The sequence below is a fragment of the Atractosteus spatula genome, chromosome 23 (assembly GCF_055471065.1).
Source record: "Atractosteus spatula isolate fAtrSpa1 chromosome 23, fAtrSpa1.hap1, whole genome shotgun sequence".
NCBI classification, from domain to species: Eukaryota; Metazoa; Chordata; class Actinopteri; order Semionotiformes; family Lepisosteidae; genus Atractosteus; species Atractosteus spatula.
Window position 1 is genome coordinate 2,359,939 of NC_142728.1, and position 19,262 is coordinate 2,379,200.

A 19,262-nucleotide genomic window follows, 5' to 3' on the forward strand; every position below is an offset into this window, starting at 1 on the left:
CTCCATCAGTGCTGGACTATGGAGTGGGGTTGTGTTGCGCTAAAGGATGAATGGCTCAAAGGTGGATGGGTTAGAGGAGACTGTCAGCACTTCCTCATTCCTCTGTGTGTGGCTGTGGGGTTTGTAGCTGCACGCAGAGATATGAAAAAGACCTAACTGGGTGTGCCAGGTGTGGGGTGGGGATTAAAAAAAGGCTAAAAAAACAGACCCATTGTGATCTCTCTACTGAACTCTTAAAGTTCCAGCCCCCACTGCATGTGGAGAAGTGATTCTGTTTACTGCTTCATATGCTCTGCTGTTTCCCCCACTGTTTCACAGCAGTAAACATACAAGGTTAACTGAAGAAACAACTGGAACAATTGGACAAATCTTTGCTTTTAGTCAAATCTGGAAATACGTGCTACACCATTCCAATTTCTTAGTTTTGCATATATTTCATTAACGCAATACACGTCGAAGTAGGAGAAGTGACCGCAAACAATCCACAGGAGAAAAAAAAATAGCATAATTAAATCTCTATATATTTGAAGCATCATTTTTAAATGAGTAATTCTTTAAATTAACACCATTCCAGTTTTCTACAATGTTCTGCAGGTGTGCTAAAGTTCTGGAAAGAAAGAAATCCATCCGCTTTTTAAAATGGGTGTGCATACACTAACTTATACTGCATGTTCACACCGAAGGAATTGCTGAACAAGTCAATCTGATGTTGTTGCTCTTCAGCCCTTTCATCAAGATCATCATCTCGGTTACATTTCCAGCTTGTTAAAGTATTAAAAGAATAAGAGAAACACAAATACCAACATTTAATATAATAATAACTATCTTGGCTAAAGATTTTTATGAATCAGTATCACCCCAAGATCAAATCTATAGTTTAAACAGAGTTTCGTAGTCAAGTATCCCAGGAGGAATTGTGCTGGTCAGGATTTTCTGATCCAGTACCTGAACACTGCTGTCTGTGGGCTGGAATGATGGATAGCATCAAATCTAAAATTATATTTGCATGTACTGGATAGACCTCCTGGGGTACAGCTCTGGATGAAACCAGTCTTTCTGAAAACACCCGCAGTGCACATTAGTGAAGCTCTTCTGGTCACAGTCCTCAGAAATACTGTAGGAGTCTTTCTTAATAATAATAAAAAATGCAGCATTTTGGCAGATACGTTTTCTTACTTTGAAAGCCAAGGTCTGTTGGGCTGTCACTTCTGCATTAGCTATGTTTCTTATCGTATGTATATAGTACATTTCCATCTCAGAAAAATGAACAATTACATCAGTTTGGCATTACAGTATTTTTTTTTATTGAAAAGCAACTAAAGTTGTTCTAGATGGATTATCTCAGCTGTCTAAACATAATTCATAGTTAGAGACTTTTATTTTTTCTTTCTGACCATAATTTACTATTATTAAAAAGAGGGCAAGAACTTAACTAATAACCCACATCTCCAGAATAACAAAGTGCATATGAAGTTACATCCTTCAGCACTGGCTGGCTGGCTACAGGCATATTCTCTTTGGCTACATTTAGATAAGTCCTTAAAATACATCAGACTTTCACAAGAAATATCATAAAGGTTCTGTAAGATCATTTTTTTTTCTAAGCTGTCAAAATGATCCGAATTACACTGAGCTCCTGCATTCATCAAATTTACTGGAAATAAAAATCAGAAATAATTCCATTTTTTAGTAAATCAATCAAAAACTAAAAAACATTCTGTACCTAAATACACACATGCGTGTATGCAGATGTTTTACACAAATCACCAAAAACCGATGTTGATTTTTTGCATAAATGTAAATTTTGGTCCAGCATTCAACCAATATTTGAAAAAAGGCCATAAACATGATAGAACTGTGAAAAACTAGAAATATAGGTTACTGCCATTATGGAATATGGGATGTAGTAACAATAACAGAGAATGATTTAGCTCTCAAGTAGAAGAAAGTTTTTTTTTTTTTCCCCGGCAGTATGTTTCAGTAAGAAGCATAGCAAGTGGAACCAGATGAAACATTTTGGCTCTCATTAAAAGGCTTCACGGTTACCAGCAAGAAAATCCATTAAACTGTGCTCTGACCACAGCTGTGGAACTTCACTACCTAATTTCACAGCAATGAATTCCAGTATTCGAACTTTTACAAGGAATGAATTTACATGCAACTTTGATATTTCAGAGTTTTGTTAATTATTTTAAATTTCGCTACCACTACCTATTATTTTGTAAAACTAGTACATCTAGTGAATATTGCAGGGTTTAGTATGCTACTTCTATGTCTTCTTCATTCTGTGCACTCCAACCTTTCCAGACCACCTGAAAGTTCCTAAAATGTGTCCTTAAGTGTGAGGTTTTCAGGATGTTAGCTCTGAAATAACTTAAAAATTAAACTGTCTCTACATCAAAAAATAAAGTTGTGAAATACATCTTGAGCCTGTGATTTACGTTCATTTGAAAAAAAGCAAGCAAACTCGTGACATTAGCCTACATTGTTCTTGTAGTTGTCCAACTTAGAAAGTAGGATCATTTACACGACAACGTTAAATTTATTCCAGTATTTTATCTCCCTGCGGTTTTCAACAGAGTTCCCAGAACATTTTCACTTCAGGATTAAATTGCCATTTGTGGAATTGGGTGGACTAAGCCCCTCATTTAACACATCCAGCTCACAATGACAAATTTTCGCTGAACAATTGTAGAGCTACAAAGCTGCTATTGAATAGGGTGTAAAGATGACAGTCAAGTGGAAAAAAAAATTCAAAGTTCTATCTCTGCCCTATGAGAACAAAAACGCCAGTAGCAAAAGAAACCTTAACTGATCTAGTCTGAAGGTTGTCTACTGCGTTAGTACTTGAGCACCCCAAAAAAGCGGTTATTTTCATGCACTTCAGTATTCAGTTTGTTCATGTGAAATACAGCCTGATGCTCTCAGGCGAGTCGTGCACATTGTCAGCTGAAGTCTCTGAACCAGTTTTTGGCAGTACTGCCTTACGTGCACTAGAAAGTGATGCAGGTAGTAAAGTATTAACTACTAAGAAAAAAAGTAACGCTCCACGTTACATTTTTAAAGTCAACCATCTTAAAGGTTTTCCTTACTGTTAACAGTTGAGTCGGAATTTGTCAGGCCGCTACGGACTTGATTGATTTTGTAGTTCCTCTCGCACACTAAGGAAGATCATCATCATCATCATCCCTCCAGACACCGGGGAAAGCTGTATGTTCTGCTACATCACCACCTGAATAATAGATGTTATGCTAGCTCTTGTTCTAAAATGCTGTCACAGGGTTTGGGCCCGGCACGTATGCATTTAATAACTGCTTTTGTACATTTTTACAGAATGAAACTGAAAACTACGACTAGCAGAAACAATCATCTGAAATAAGGGTTGAAGGATGAAACATTTACAGCAGTGAATCATTAGACACTGACTGGCTGGTTATGAAAAAAGGCCAACTAGACTCTTAAAAGAATGCACGAAGCGCACAACTAGTAAAACCTGACTTAACTTTTACAACCCACCAAAACAGCAAGCCCCCCTTTATCAACCTAATCAGAAATGCAACGAACTCCTACTTACAGTCTTACTTCTTTTAGTTTTCTTCCTAATAACGGATTCACCTACCAACAGCTTACAGTAAAACTGGAAAAAAAACCTTTTAAAATTATAGTCATAAGCTTGCAGAATTTATCCGCAGTTCTATGTATTTATCAAAGTGTACAGCGCATAAAAGAAGTACTTGCACAAAAAAACAAACAAACATTTATTGCCGTTGCTCGCTGCTGAACGTTCAATTCTGTAAAGGCTCCAAATCCGAGAGGTCAACGAAATTATTTCTGCACTTAGCTTGTGACCAGCTCCCAGACGCACAGGAGAAACGCAACAGCTAAGGTAACCTTAATTTAGCCGTTTTGCGTTTTAACGACTCCTTTCCAACGGGAAGCTAAACGACATCTCCTGGCGTGGAGCACAAACAATGGTGCCGGGGTCTCCGGGTAAGGAGTCGGCACACCCCGAAGAAAATGCCACTGCGTCTTGCGATCGTTTTAATGAGGCCCTTTGAAAAGGGGAGGTTCTCTTAACTGGCAACCTCTAAATGCTAAGTAGCAGTTCAATTCGGTCACCCGGGTGCCCCCGCTGCCACCCCAGCCTGCTTCATATTCCAGAGCTTGCCACGGGATCCGTGCGCTGCCGAAAGAGCAACATTTAGGACCTTCTAATCCATCAGTGTCAGATCTGCCTGACAGAGTGCTTATTCACACTTACTCATTGTTATTCAATTTGCTGCTTGTTCTGGGGAAAAATTTGGTGCTCTCCACAGCCCTATCGATTGGGATCATTTTTCACTGCTGTTCCTGGCTGAGAGGCCCGGTCTCTTGGTGGTACTGCTTGCTCCACGGGCCGACGCTGCCAATGTATGAAGCACTGATTTATGAATATGAAACAGCCCCAGTATCAGGGGAGCAGGCTGAGTCACCAGAGGAAGACGGAACATCTCTTATTGCTTATTCCTCCAGCTGAACTGCAGCTCGCAAGCTGGCTTTAATTTTATGCACACATTTCATTAGGGGTGTCGGCCAGGAGCTTTCCGAGACACTTTGAGCAAGTAGACAATCTTGCATCGTTTGCTGAAAAAAAAAATCACATTTGTCCTTTGTCAGCACAAACAGTTTAATTTGATGGTTTCACTCCTGAGTAAGCACCAAATTTCTCTTAAACTCCTCGGAGATGCAGAAGATGTTTGTTTTCCTTTTTGTTTTTGTTTTTTTGCTCATCAGCAACTGTTTATACAACATGGGTTTTTTTTATAAATTATTAAAATAAAACCAAGCCAAATAAAAAACGGCAAATTAATCTCCATTTATATGATGGTTTCTATGCTCTAAAGAATCACCTACCATTATTTTTTTCAAACCAGCAGAACACTTTTTAAACTACCAACTATTTCTCTTTTACTTTTTTCACACAAGACATTAAATGTAATGTCCTTCAGTACATCCATAAGACATAAATTGGTATCCAGATTTTCAAGTCGCGCTCAAACGTGGGATGAATATTCCACATTAGTCAAACTTTGAACATTTGCAAAATCAAAAACTAAAAACAAGGATTTTTTTTAATATACTGACTGTTTGAAGTTATACATTTTTATTTAAATGAGTAAATCATGTCAAGAAACTCACCAATTTAAAAAAGAATATGTCACTGGTGCTCTTCAGTCCGATTGCTTCACTAACACACAGCTTAATAAACGACTATAAATGCAAGTCACTTTCACTAAAAGCAAAATTATTCATACTAATAAATTTAAACCACATTGCACAGTACAGGACACTTGCTATCTGCTTCCTTTATGCCAGTGCTTGGCCATGTTTACATGTTTATAGCTCACTGCACTTGCTGTGTACACACTCAGGGTACAATGGGAGAACAGCAAAGTGATTCAGCAGAAAGAGGTTAGCCAGCCAAGCATGGAGCACTAACAGCAATGCTCATAAAGTTACTCAACAGTGACCTGACAGGCTGAGTGACACTTCTCTTGTTGTCATCGAGATTAAAGGTGCCGAAATGTCATCCGTCACACTTGTCAAGATTAACTACCAGCACATACACCTAAGGCGTGTGGAGATCCATGCGGGAGACCAGATTTACCTTCAACACGATTTTAGAGAACAGATTATATAGCAAGTTCAGGTCTACAGTACATGCAAACGACAGTGAAAAGCATTATTATACAGCACATCAAAATGTGCTCATTGTATGCAGAAATATTGACTTATATTACTTCAGTTGTATTAAGTGTAATATTATTGTTTGGGCTTCAGGAAGCACTTCAGGAAAACAGCAGTTGGTCTTTACCTAATAAATAGTACAAAAACACAGGGGGAGAGGTTATTTCATTCACATTGAACTTGCTCCTGACACCAGTGTTCCCGCCTTCTAACTTAAATCTTGTCAGACGCTGAGCAAGGCCGGGCCTGGTCAGTACCGGGATGGGATACCCACGAGCAGAACCAAGTTTCTACTTCAAGTGGTGCTGGCAGGTCCACAGTTGGCACTTTCCAAAAAGTAACGCCCAGTCTGGTAGCAGAGGACACTGGACTGTAGGAGGTGCCATCCTTTAGACAAAATGTTAAACCAAGATTGTCTCTACTTGGTCTTTAAAGATCCAATGGCACTGAACATAAGTGGGGCTTTTAAGTTGTTCTGGCTAAACTGCATGCCTGGCTTCTACAAGGTGGATGCTGCACATTGGTGGTGGTGGAGGGGAGTCCCCATTACCTGTAAAGCGCTTTGAGTGGAGTGTCCAGAAAAACGCTATATAAGTGTAAGCAATTATTATTATTATTATTACAATCTAGACTCCCGGTATTTATCCCCTATTCAACTGGTGAATACCGCATTCTCCATTTAATACGCTCTGTAGTGGGACTGAAGGCTACAAGTCTGCGGTGTGTCACACAGGTGGGTGATGAAATGGGTCCCCCTCTAACACATGAAGCACCTCGGTATCCTTTGGGTATGAAAAACATCACAGAAATGTTACCAATTGATTAGAACAACAAAACTGGCTCCGTTAAGAGATGCAGTTTAGTTCATTGCAAATTAAATTCAGGTTTAGGTGGCCTTAAAACCAGAGCCCTAAGTCTTTTCAGGGCCCACTTCCACCAAATTTAACATAATTCTTCCAACGATCAAGGGTTGTACTAAGGATTCATAAGTACATAAATGTAAAATGCAGGAACAAGTGTATTCTAATGACATAAAAAGCAATTTGATTGTTGGTGAGCATCATCAACCCACTGAAATTCTCAGCTGATTTCTTTTTTCCTGAATAAAGAAATACAAAAATTAAGAAGGAAAAAAAACTAAATTCTGGAAAGACCGCTTCAAATCTATTCTTACACAACAGCGCCACCTGCAGGCCCCAAAATGAACCACTGAAAATACCAAGAACCAAGAATGAACAGGCAAGGCATCAGACCACATGCTACTCAGTCTGGCTCTCGATGAAGCTAAAGAAACAATTTCCACTTGGGAAGGCTAAATGTGGCTTTGTTCGTAACCAATATCTTTGCATTCCAAACAATTAAACTTCTCGTGGTTTGAAAAACACCCGTTTAGGTTTGGTCATTTTCTCAATCACTCCAATGAACGTTACAGTTCACTTCACGGCATAAACCAGCACAGTGCAAGATCAATTGGATACATCCAAGTGTAGAGGATATGCAACTTTCTCCTTGAGAGTCACAGGGAAGTTGAGGTTTTATTTCAGTTCAGCTCAGTTGAACCCATCAATTAATCTCCAGTCTGCTTTTCCAGGCCAGGGTTATGGCTTAACTGGACACATTATTTGTAATTAGAAGAAGGGGCTTGTTATTTTACCGTGACGATCTGAACATAAGAACACAAAATCCCTAAATCAGAGAAGATTATTGGACCCATCTCATTTCCACTCTGAGAAGGTAACAGATCTCATTTGATGATCTCATCGAGCCTTCGGAGTATCAGTCTCTGCTGTGATAACACGGCAGGGTAGCTTGGAACTCCTACGGCCCTTTGTGTAAAAAAAAGTCTTATTGCATTAGTCAAATTGTTTCTTAAACAAAATTTCATACAAAAATATTCACTTTCCTAGTGGCTTGTATCTGATGATGACTTTTGATATATTGCCCCAAAGGCAATGGAGTCTTCCTAAAGTAGAAAATTCCCCCTATTCCACTCATGGCTTTTACATTGATCTTTTTGATAACTAACATCCCTGAACGCTCATGAAAGTCTTCCAATAAAACCCACTAAAATCTATAACCATAAAGACCTTACAGAAATGAGGATATTTAAATAATGTTAAGTGAGCCATCGGACACACTATGACAAGGCAACCCCTTTTTACAAATAAAATTACATTTTTCGGCTCAACGCTTCAACTGCTTAGAGTAAAATGGCAGCATATTGTAGCCATCGATACAGATGGGGTGTCCACAAACAGCAGGCACATATCCAACACTGGATATTTAACACTTCCAGCTGAAGGAAGTGAAGCGTTTTCTTCTTTTCAGAAAGGTGATTTTTATTATTGTGACACTTCAAAGATTACATTGAGAGCTTACCTGAAACCAATGTAAAATGATACAATTTTTCCCCAATTAGATTCACATCAGATAATTGAGAAATGCTGCAGTTTGCTTTCAAATGACTTCCAACTTTACTTCATACCACTAATGCTTACCTACACAGATTCATGTAAATACCACTAAAGATGTTCATCAATAGTTGTATATTTATCCAGGTTTTAAACTGAAACTAAACAAACATTAAAAATGTTATTTTCCATTCATTTGAATTCTGCCATAACTCTTTCTACATTCAAGTTAAGAGAAATGCTTTGATCACTTATTAGGTGTGAAATATGAAACAAAGCATTTTTGACACCTCATATCTATCAAAATCATCCCTCTCCAGATGTCAACACAAGATATGATAAGATCACTTTATTGGCCATATACACTTTCTTGTAGGAATTTCTTTTCGCAGACCCCAGCTTGCTCTCCACAAGACACACAGACAGGGAGAGAGGCTGGGGGTCAGAGCGCAGGGTCAGCCATTTATACGGCGCCCCTGGAGGAGCTGGGGTTAAGGGCCTTGCTCAGGGGCCCAACGGAGTAGGATTCCTCTGCCGGCCGCAGGATACGAACCAGCAACCTTCCAGCCACAGGAGCTGGGCCTTAGCCACAGAGCCACCACTCCGCCCAATTTATTATCCTTTACAAACTAAGAAAGCTCCCTCACAAAAATGCTGTAGAGAGCAGCACGAGCAGCAAATTTTGGATCATTCCACAGCACATCAGTTATTCACTGCAGAACAACCCTTAAGCAAGCCCATACCTGTGCATTTCTCAGCAAAACAACCAACACTTATGATTCCTCTTGGCACTCCTTTAACGTGTCCCTTCATCCCCTAGGTCTTTCTTGAGAGAAGAGACAGGCCTGTACCTACCCATGGTAACGTAAGGTAGCTTGTCAGTTGAGCCGTGTGGGTAGATGCTGTAGAGATGTGGGCCGGTGCAGTCCACTCCACCAAGCACCAGGGCGGCGCCAATGTACCCCTGGTATCTGTTCAGGGTAACGATTTTAGGAGAAAAATAAAACATTAGACTATGAAAGAGTGGCATTCCCATAAGAAAAGGGATGTACAGCCTCTATTCCTTATAGTTACTGTGCTTCCGCTTCAAATACCTACTTTTTTATTCTCAAATCACATGCAATGTGGCTTTTCAAAATTACTTATTGCAAATTCTAAAAACGCAAAATTTCATACTTACCCTCAGATCAGCACATTTATAGCCAACAAACTACTGGATGACAACTATAACTCGCGATTATAATAACTGCAAGCCACACAGACGTACTGTTGTGACATCACTGCTTGGTATTGATGATCTGTAAAGGAACATGTAAAAGGTTTATTCCATACTGAAAAGAGAAGAAAAGAAACAACGTTTCAGCTGTGGAGCCTTCTTTGTTTCCTTGCGTCTTTGCTTCTCTTCTCTTTTCAGCCGGGAATAAACCTTGACTTGTTCGTTTGCAGCCTGCGCGTGCTGATGCAGCTCCCTACTCGACTATTTGTAGTCTGGTAAGCAACTGCTCACTGTAGCAGCTCCTCAGAGGAGGTGGTGTTTTGTTCCATTCTGGCTACATAACCGAACTAATTATCTTCCTAATCATTTCCTTAGATCTTGATTGTTTGGTTTAAGGACAGAAAGCATGAAACCACCAGGACCAAATGCAAAGTTACTGAATGAGTGGGATATTTTTGTGCTGCGATAGCTATTACCCTGCTGAAAGTGGAAAAAGGCCTTTTTGAAGAGCACCAGCGTTGTGCTGGTATGGTAGCGTGGATACAACACCTACCTTTAAAAAGTCCTCCTGGCATTCACATCACAATCTTTCAAATGATTCGTTTTCCGAACTGAGAAGTCCTTCAGTGCAAGAAATATTTTTATCATAAATCACCAAAGCATCATGCGGCACTAAACCCATGAAGCTGAGCAGTGCACAATTACTTTCCCCCCTATGTAGCAGTTGGAGGAGCATCCACTGAAACGCCAAAGGTAAGGTTAAGTTCACTATGAACCAACTAACAAATGTTAAGATGCTAGTACAAGTTGCTTAACTATCCTGAACAGTCTGCAACAGACAAAAATCATGAGTAAAGAACATTAAGGTTATAAAAACCCATTACACCACGCAAATTTTTCTGCCTCTAATTAAGAAACAGCTATTATCTATTATCCGCATTCACTTCAAGAAACTTTAATTAGAAATAAATGTTGTCCTTGATCAGATGTCAATGTTTTTATGCTTTCACCTGACTCATTACACACTCCCACTCACTCCAACTCGTGATTCAGAAGAACGACTTTCAATGTTCAAAGAAAACTCTCAACACTTTACCCAGCAGTGAAGTAAAAAAAACAAACTTTTGGCACAGTGCATACGAGCAGCAGAAAAGGGCTGTAAGTGTAGCTGTACTCGTGCTGTAATTTACATCTATGTGCTCCTCAACCTACCATATTGATATAGAAATGGTTGGGGGAGGCGGCTGCTCAAACATTAAAGAAGATCCAATCAGAGCACAGATCCTGCTCTCACCCACCTGAAAAGCATCTGTTTGAGCATGCGATTGGCTGTGGAGACCCTAGGAAGCCGCCCAGTGGACAGAGCATGAAGCTCCAGATTGGAAGAGATGAGCTGGGTGGTCATCTCCGTGTCCGCTGCTGTCCCGGCACCACAGCAGCTGGGAATAGAACCAAACCGAAACATGAAAATTCAGCCATTCAGCGATATCATGCAGGGGACAAGTCTGGGGAAGTCAGCAGTCTGGATCACTGATGAACACCCTTCTTCATGTCGGTGGGCTAGAGAAGTCGAGATTGTTTTTCTGAATCGCGGCAACTTTTAAACAGCAGATGATTGCTAAGACAGAGTACACTGCCGTTGAGGGCTCGTCGGCTTTTGCGCATGTCCTCGCCACTTTCAGATGATGGGGGGGGGGAAAAAGGACGATCTGAAAAGACTTGCATGTCATGGAGGGCAAGCTGGGGTATGCGAAAAGACAAATTCCTAATGCAAAAAATTGTATAGGGCTAATAAAGTGATCTTATGTACATTTCAAGGGCTTTTTTGGTCCAGGATGAAATGTCAACCTGAAAGAAAGGAGTGAAACACGTTCCTTGCTTGCAGGGGTGATACGAATGAATGATCGTAAATACACTCTGGAGGCATGCGGTACACCAACAGTAACGTAAGTTAAGACATGTTACATGTAACCATATCATTTTACTTAAATACTTGACCACATCTTTTTGTTGTTGAAAGTTTCATTCCAAGAAGTTCACAAAAGGGTACAAACTATAAGCAAGTAAAATGTATCCAGCTGCCTGCCATACAATGTATTCCACATGCCATTGTAATTGCCAAATATTTTTTTATAAACAGTAGCAACACATGATGTGCAAGCCAATCACCAGGTAAGTGCACTAAAAACAACCAGCTATATATTCAGACCATTAATGATTAAAACATTAAAACATTTCGAATTGAAATGTGACAGGTTATAAGCAGATTAAACCTTTTAGTAAGTGTTACGACTTAAAAAGGGGAAGCTTGGCAATGCTCCACAAATACTCTAGTGAAACTAAGAATTGAGAAATTCTACTTACTAAATGTTAGAGGAAATGTAGTGAATCTTGGAACAGTTCTTATCAGCGACAACCATTCCTTCAGTGGCTCTGGTATCAGCACCAAGGACAACGCCATCCTGAAAGACAAAATGTTATTTTACACTACAAACCATGGATGTTTCAGATCCAAGGAAATACTCCCCCCATGTATTTTACACAAATACTTAAGAAGTACAATAGTCTGGTATTCCTCAACCTTGGCCCTGATGCTCTCCAAAGGTGTTGCAGGCATGTCAAATCAGTAATTAAAGATTACTTTAACTAAGTTTATTTGACATGCGTAACTCACAATCACCAATAAAATGACCACAAAGGCAATGTCAACCTTTTGATCTTTAACTTTGATCTTTAACTTTGAAATACAATCTGAACCATATATGCTTTTAGAAAGATCATATCCAAATTTATGGCAAAGACATTTTTCAGAATTGTTAATAATTATATGACCATACCTGGATCATCTGACCCTAGTGAAATTTAACTGCATAGAACAATGACAGTATGTCTTCAGTTTTTATGGTAAACATATGTAATATATCTCAAACAATAATGTAAAGCAGGACTAACAAATATTTTGTTTTCTTCATGTTATTGTACATTAAATATCTGGAAAAAAAAACTGTGCTCTGCTGCACAATTAAGCCCAAAGATGATAAAAATGTAACCACTGATTTGCAATCAATCTAAAAAGGGACGAGAAAATGAAACATTTCATTTGTCCAACAAATATAGGTACATGCATTTAAAACTCGCATGTTTGTGCATGTTATGTAGAACAACAGGAACGGAAGTACATATCTTTAGGGTAAAGTTGTAAATTTAAATGTTTTGCTCCAGATCCTGTTGTATTTCCCCCCCAAATGTCTCGCTCATTCATTGCAGATCTTATAATTAGATCTTGCCGTACTATCCTGTTGTGCTATAAAAGGTGTTTGGTATTGTGATGGATAAAATGATATTGAAATGATAATGATTATGATCACTGTCATAGCAGGAATTACATCTCATACCGCTGTAATCATGAATTTGTTTAGTGGAAAGTCACTCAGGCAACATCTCATCTCCTACCTATTTTACTTAAATAAGATCCAGCTGGCTTTTACATTTTAAAGCCACAGAACAAACTAACGAAACCCACACAGCAGGAAACGACACTCCCTAAAAAATATTAATTGTAAACCAGAAGTTTAGCTTTCTAAGAAAAGGGGGATTTTAGTGATGCAAATCAAAGTAAAGTGAAACTAAATTTAAAATTACATCATCTCCAACCTTTGCTGGAGACAAAGGGTTTCAATTTCTAGACAGAAATGGTTACAAAGACTATAACATAGGAACTAATGCTTACTTTTACAATTATAGTATTCCGATTGCGACTATTACTTTCTTACTTCAGATGAATTACACACTGAGTGTAATGTAAAACTTTACAAAATTACAGCAAGGGAGATGATATACAGGGAAAAAAAAACAGAGATGAAAACCTGCACTAAATGTCTGCCACTCCTGTTGAAACAGGATCTTTTAAACTCACTGGGCTGTGACGCAAGCACCACTTGACACACAGCTTAACAGCACAGATTGAAAGCACAAAGCAGGCCCAACTAAAAATGTAGCTTCTCCAAGAGCTTTTGTCTGTTTACTTAAAAAAAAAACATCGCTATATGAGCAACAATCAACATATTTCAAGAGTTTTCAAAGGACTGTTGCTAAAATTGTTTCTCCTAATACAACAGTATTGCAACAAGAGTTTGCTCAAAATAGACTGCAGTACAGGTAGTAACAGAAAAGTTCATCAGTAGAAAAGGTGTTAGATAATTTCCATTTACCTTGAAAACAATTCCACAAATTGTGGTGCCAGTTTTTCTTGCAGTAGGGATACTGGACCCTAACTTTGTAAATTCAGCCTCCAAGAGTGCGTTTCTACATAAAGAAAGAGGGGAAAAAAGTTTATCATACAGAAATAAAGAGAAGGTGAAAACTTGAATTGCATTCGACTTGAAAATGCATCCCTAAATTCAACGGTATTGACTTGCATTTAGCTTTAAGATAGGTTGGTCATCTCTTAAAAGAAAACTGTGAATCTATGGTTATTATCAAAAATTCGTTTTTCTATTTAGAGTTCTTACAGTTGTGTTAACGCAATAGTTTTAACTCAAATTATGAATATAAAAAAAATCCCCGACTTAAAAAAAGATCGTTCGGCTATATGGATAAGTTTTGCAATGTCATACTTGTCAAACTCAGAAATCAGAGAATGATACAACCGAGCTCAGGAGAATCATTAAGAACTTTTACAAAATTCTTTAAAAGTAAAAATACATCATAAAAGAAAAAATTGGAGCCAGTTGATTTCAAAACATTTTATAGACACGGGATCTCCTAAATATGCATATGTTTGGGAGATCCTAATAAATGAGAACTTTTTAATTCATTCCAAGTGCTAAACAAAACAAAAACGCAAAACATATTACGAATAACTGAAACGATTACACACCAATAGTACGAATAAAATATTTAGCACTAAACTGTAGCACATTTTCAATCGAATTCATTTACACCATAAGAAAACCCAAACGTGTTCTTTTTTAGACATCTGATAATATTTCAAGAGAAACAACAACAAAAAATAAAGACATCTGGAGAGGAAAATGTTCATTCCCCCCTACAAATCAGCACTCATTTAGCAATCGGGTTCCCCGTCTTGATACAAATAAATTAAAATAAATCAAACACGCGTTTTATTCAATAAATTCCCTGAGTCATTCCTACAGCAGGCCATGACACTGTCTCCCATACAGTGATGCCGGACGAGCCCGGCCGCCTTTTGCATGAACTGATTGTTTTTATTTCCCACCGTTTGCTTGTTTTTCTACCTATTCCTCGAAGCGCTCGAAATGAGCGCCTCTCTCCTTTTTTTTTTTTAATTTCGCTTCTGCTGCGAATCTCACCTCTTGCTGTACTCGAAACTGAAACCCCCGCACGTCGGCTGGCACACTGACAGGGACGCCATCTTTGCTCTCCAACACTCTTTCCCAGAGCCGTTTCCGGGAAGCCGGAGAAACCGCTACAGTTTAAAACCCCGGCCGGAGTCACACTCTCTATCTTCCGGGCTGCCCCAGACCCCCCTCCCCGTGTGGGAAAACGCGGCCACACGGCCACAGGTGTGGCTCTGATTGAAGCCGCTTACATTTTAAACTTCAGACGAGGGCCGCGGTTAATGGAGGACGTTTCATGTTCCCTTAGCAACACTTGCCTCAACTTCCATTTGTCCTGTGTTTTTATTTTGTATGTGTGTGTAGAAAAAGCGCTCCGGTATGGACTAGATTTGAATATATTATTTGACGTCCCATTACCTGCGGCGGTGCTGGGCTCAGACTCCTTACCAAACGGGTTTCTACGTTTGCAGGTATTCCCTTTAAAAAAACAACAGCAAGCGTTTTCTTATGTTAAGTTGTTTGTTTTCATATCTTCTCCCTTCGAAATTGGCGAGGCTTTTTTTTTAAATGTGATTTTCTTCTTTTTTTTTTGTATCTTCTACCAAACTCGTACTTAAATTGTAATTTTGTAATTCCTAGAAAGGAGCGTTTGGATTGTTATTGGGACATACTGTAGATCCACAAACCTCAGCTGGGTGTCAAGAGCTCTAGAAACTGACCCTTTCAATCTAGAACGGCATTGCGCTTTAATTAAGGGTTAAATCTTTTACGCTTTTCTCGTAATTTAATTGAGCATCTATAGCAAACCCACATATTTAAGGATTTAAATTGCACCGACTTTCGTACACAGTTGTGCAAAACTCTTAAAACAAAACCGAGTTTCTCCTTTGCTTCTTATAAATTTTGCACACAAAAAAAAAGTTTGTGTATTGTTTGATAGTTTACGGATTCTTATTGGATACCAATGCAAGAAAATTCTGAAATAGCAGAATACAAATGCAGAGCTCACATTGGAGAGAATGTAGTCAGTTATTAAAAAGAAGCGTTTAAGGGATTAAATGGCTCAAAATATCGGTAATATGGCCAAAGGAGTAGTTTTTCCTCAATTACATATCGTGGTTCAAAATCTGGAGTTTAAACAGAACCTAACGCACGCTCCCAGACGGTAAAGACTATCTAATCGGTGTAATTGCAGTATGTGCGCTGCGGATCAACAAATATGTTTTTGGGATGTGATTTCCGAATACAGTTTATAAATGGTTAGGAAGACACTAGCTGCACAATGATGAAGAGGGGATTTGCGGGGTTACGTCATACTAGACAGATTGGGTAACACTAGTTGCCGGGAGATGACGCGATTTCAAACTGCAGTGGTTTCCTTATTCTTCAATCTTTTGACCCATGGTAAAATTAGTTACTGTCATGCATTTTTGTCGCGTTTTGCCTCTTAATGTTTGCAGTGGAATGGGACTCGAGCTATGAGCCTTCCCAGTTTGTTTAAAACCTCCCCTTGTCTTTTCCACTGTTAATAACAACTTTGACATATTAGTACAAATTTATTTGGGGTGATGGGGAAAAAAAAAAGCTGGTCACTTTCAAATTCAGATTGATCAGAACTTTCAAAAATTGTGCATGTACCAAAGTCAAACTACTGCATACATGAGCAGTCATCATGAAGTTGTGTAGTAGCTAATCCAACACGGATCCCAATGAAATCAGAAATTACTCAGGGGGTTTTCATCATTAACATTTGTTCCTTTGCTACATATCCATAAACCTTTTGTGGGGCATGCCAAAATCAAGATGTATGAAGATTAGCTGTGTGCTTAAAACGGTTAGAATTTCAGTATGATTGCCATTGAATTGTTCCTGCATAAAGAAGCAAAGCGTTGCGTGCAAAAACAGAAAAATTAAATTTGGCTGAAGACTTTTGCATGTCAGTGTCCCTGGCTACACAGCTGTCAAAAGTAAATTTGCACTCCATAAGCTCAGTGCTTCATATTCACATGTCGCAATCTCTTTAAAGGTTTAAAAGAAGCAGAAAGTTACAAGTGGACACAAGATGTGTGACGGTTTTTCTTCACCCCCTCGCGGATCTAAAAGGCCTCTGGTCGAGATTCCTCCCATCCAGCTTCGTTCTCTTTTTGACAAAGTGCCTGCAGGCGTGGCGATGGCACAGGGCTCTCCAGATGAGCTTAGTACTCCAGACCTGACCTGCACAAACGTCAAGCCCTGTCAAAGCACTCTTCCTTTTTCTCCGGAGAAGAGCCAGACGTTCTCAATTAATTCTCCCGGCTCGTCTACTCCCGTGCTGCAAAGTACACTTGTGCCTCAGAGCCCTAAAGAAAGTGCGTCCTGCAGGGTCCCGTTGGATGTCTCCACTCTAAGTTGTGAAGACGCTGAGGCCATTAACGTACAGGACTTCAGTGAAGCTGTCGAATGCTCCGGCACCTCGTCACGGCCTCCCCCACAGAAGAAGTTTAAGGCCACCGTTTACTTTGTGGTGAGCAAATCCACAGAGACTGAAGAAAAAAACCAAGGCAGTCCCCCTAAAGGGGGCGGTTCTCCCCAGGACATAGAGAGACCACCCCTCAAGTCTTCTGCACTGCCACCGTTCGCCCACGTGGAAAACAATGAGAAAGAAAAGGGGGCGTCTACAGGGGTCTCTGGCAAAGGATCTGCTGCCGGACCACCACAGAAGCTTCAAAAAAGCCGCCTGCCTGTGTCAGCAAGACAGAGGCTCTCCTTGCCAATGGCTCCTCTCTGTAAGATGGTAGAAGGAGGTTGGGCATCCCCTGCGGTTAACGAAGAAAAGTCTGTAAGGGCCTCTTTCCCAGACATGGCGGAGCGCAAAGGGGAGTTGGACGCTCCTGCAAAGAGATGCCATGCCGAGCTCGCAACTGTAAAAAGTCAAGTCCCTGTCGAGAAAGGTAACACCCATTTGAAGACTCTCACTAGGACCACGGTGGCGGAGTTTCTCCAGGGAGTGAGCTGCCCGCTCATCGCAGCGTCACGGCCGCTTTTAGGAGAGGGTGAGGAGCCCGGTGTTGGACTTACCTCTACCGGGGAGGGGAGGAGCCATGATGGGGAGGATTCTGCCGTTACCGTGGCGATCCGCGTCCGACCACTGAACCCCAGGTAGGGGTAGTTTGCGGCCTTTAAGTTTGTTTAAACGGTATGTATAAATCTTATACTGTATGTATAAGACCATAAATCTTGCGCTGGATTCAGCTCTTGTCACATGGGGGGGGGGTCTAAGCCAATGTCAGCAAAAATAAAAATGACAGGCTGGTGATTGGATATTTCTTACCTGGTAGTTGGTCCCTCAGGAACATGTCAGAGGCTCCATGACTGTTTTCTGCTTGGGAATACACTATGCCCGTTCTGTACATCTTCTCAGTTTGCACTTTTTTCCTGCTAATCTTCTGACTACCAAGAAGTACTCTACAGGAAATGTAGGTGGTCTTCATTTTTGGGGATTCTAATTTAGATTTCAGCTGCCGTAGTTTGTGTGTCTTCTTGTTTATAAGCTGCAAATTAGGCTTTGCTGGTCACAGCTGAGATCTGGAAGAGGTGGTGCCTGGCAGTTCAGTTCTGCTGTTGCAGTAATACAAGTCTGTGATGAGACCATTTTTGCCTTATGGGGTTGTTTTTTCAATATCACATTATCCTACCCTTTTAAAAGGTAGGATTCTTTCAAAAAAATCATTTTTTCTTAATTTGATTCTTTTTCAGGGAGCGGCAGATGAATCCCAAATCTGTGGTGTCAGTTTCTGGCCAGGAGGCGGTAGTTCATCATCCCCATAACCAGCAGAAATTCTCTTTCTGTTTTGATTTTGCTTTCTGGTCTTCTGATGGCCAGGCAGACAGTTGTGCTGGTCAGGAGGTGGTTTACAGGAAATTGGCCCAACCCCTCCTTGATAAGTTATTCCAGGGGTATAACACCTGCCTCTTCGCTTACGGACAAACTGGATCAGGAAAATCATACACGTAAGCAACACAACCTTTTCGTCCCGTTACGACAAATCGTACAGTAATTTCTCATGACCATTAAACGGAATTTAAATGAATCAATTTGAGGATTTAGTGTTCCAGCACAAGCACATTTTACTGACATAAAAGCTACTCAGCACTTTTAAGCAGATCAGAATCTGTATAACAATAATATGCTGTAACACAAATGTTTGATATTATTTTCTTTCTAACAAACCAAGAAATAACTCAAATGTCTTCTTTTTTGAGTTATCAGCATGAAGATATTTGATTTCCAGACCTTATTTGCCAATTGTGTCCTCATATTTTTTCATTGAAATAAACTGTTATGTGGAGTATTCAGGATACTGGTACCGGACGTCAGGCTCTGAAGGTATTTGTATGTCTGGCTTTCAGGGAAGTGCACGTCAGAGGCTGGAATGTGCTTTCAGCTCTTTTAGAAATAACTATTGTCTTATCTTTATTTCTTTTGGGAAACTCAGGATTGGGTGTACTGTGTGATTCAGGGAGATCTGAACTGTATCATACTCATGTATGATATTTATGAGTTCTCTGAGGAACTGCAGGGTAATTTAAAAGGGAATTTCGAATAAC

General features: G+C 39.8%; 2 protein-coding genes across 3 annotated transcripts in view; one reads left to right on the plus strand and one right to left on the minus strand.

Moving 5' to 3' along the window:
- Nucleotides 1-14,820, minus strand: part of psmb7 (proteasome 20S subunit beta 7) — a 37,273-nt gene extending 22,453 nt beyond the window's left edge. For both annotated transcript variants that reach the window (XM_088940434.1, XM_088940432.1), the window contains exons 1-5: nt 14,688-14,820; nt 13,566-13,659; nt 11,719-11,816; nt 10,653-10,793; nt 8,994-9,109 (exon numbers count right to left, since the gene is read on the minus strand). In XM_088940434.1, coding sequence (XP_088796560.1) covers nt 8,994-9,109; nt 10,653-10,793; nt 11,719-11,816; nt 13,566-13,659; nt 14,688-14,749 — 511 coding nt within the window. In that variant the 5' untranslated portion in view covers nt 14,750-14,820. The remainder of the gene's footprint in view (nt 1-8,993; nt 9,110-10,652; nt 10,794-11,718; nt 11,817-13,565; nt 13,660-14,687) is intronic.
- Nucleotides 14,821-16,737: 1,917 nt separating this feature from the next.
- Nucleotides 16,738-19,262, plus strand: part of LOC148816051 (kinesin-like protein KIF14) — a 35,125-nt gene continuing 32,600 nt past the window's right edge. The window contains exons 1-2 of the mRNA XM_088940435.1: nt 16,738-17,813; nt 18,411-18,665. Of these exons, the coding sequence (XP_088796561.1) occupies nt 16,738-17,813; nt 18,411-18,665 (1,331 nt within the window). The remainder of the gene's footprint in view (nt 17,814-18,410; nt 18,666-19,262) is intronic.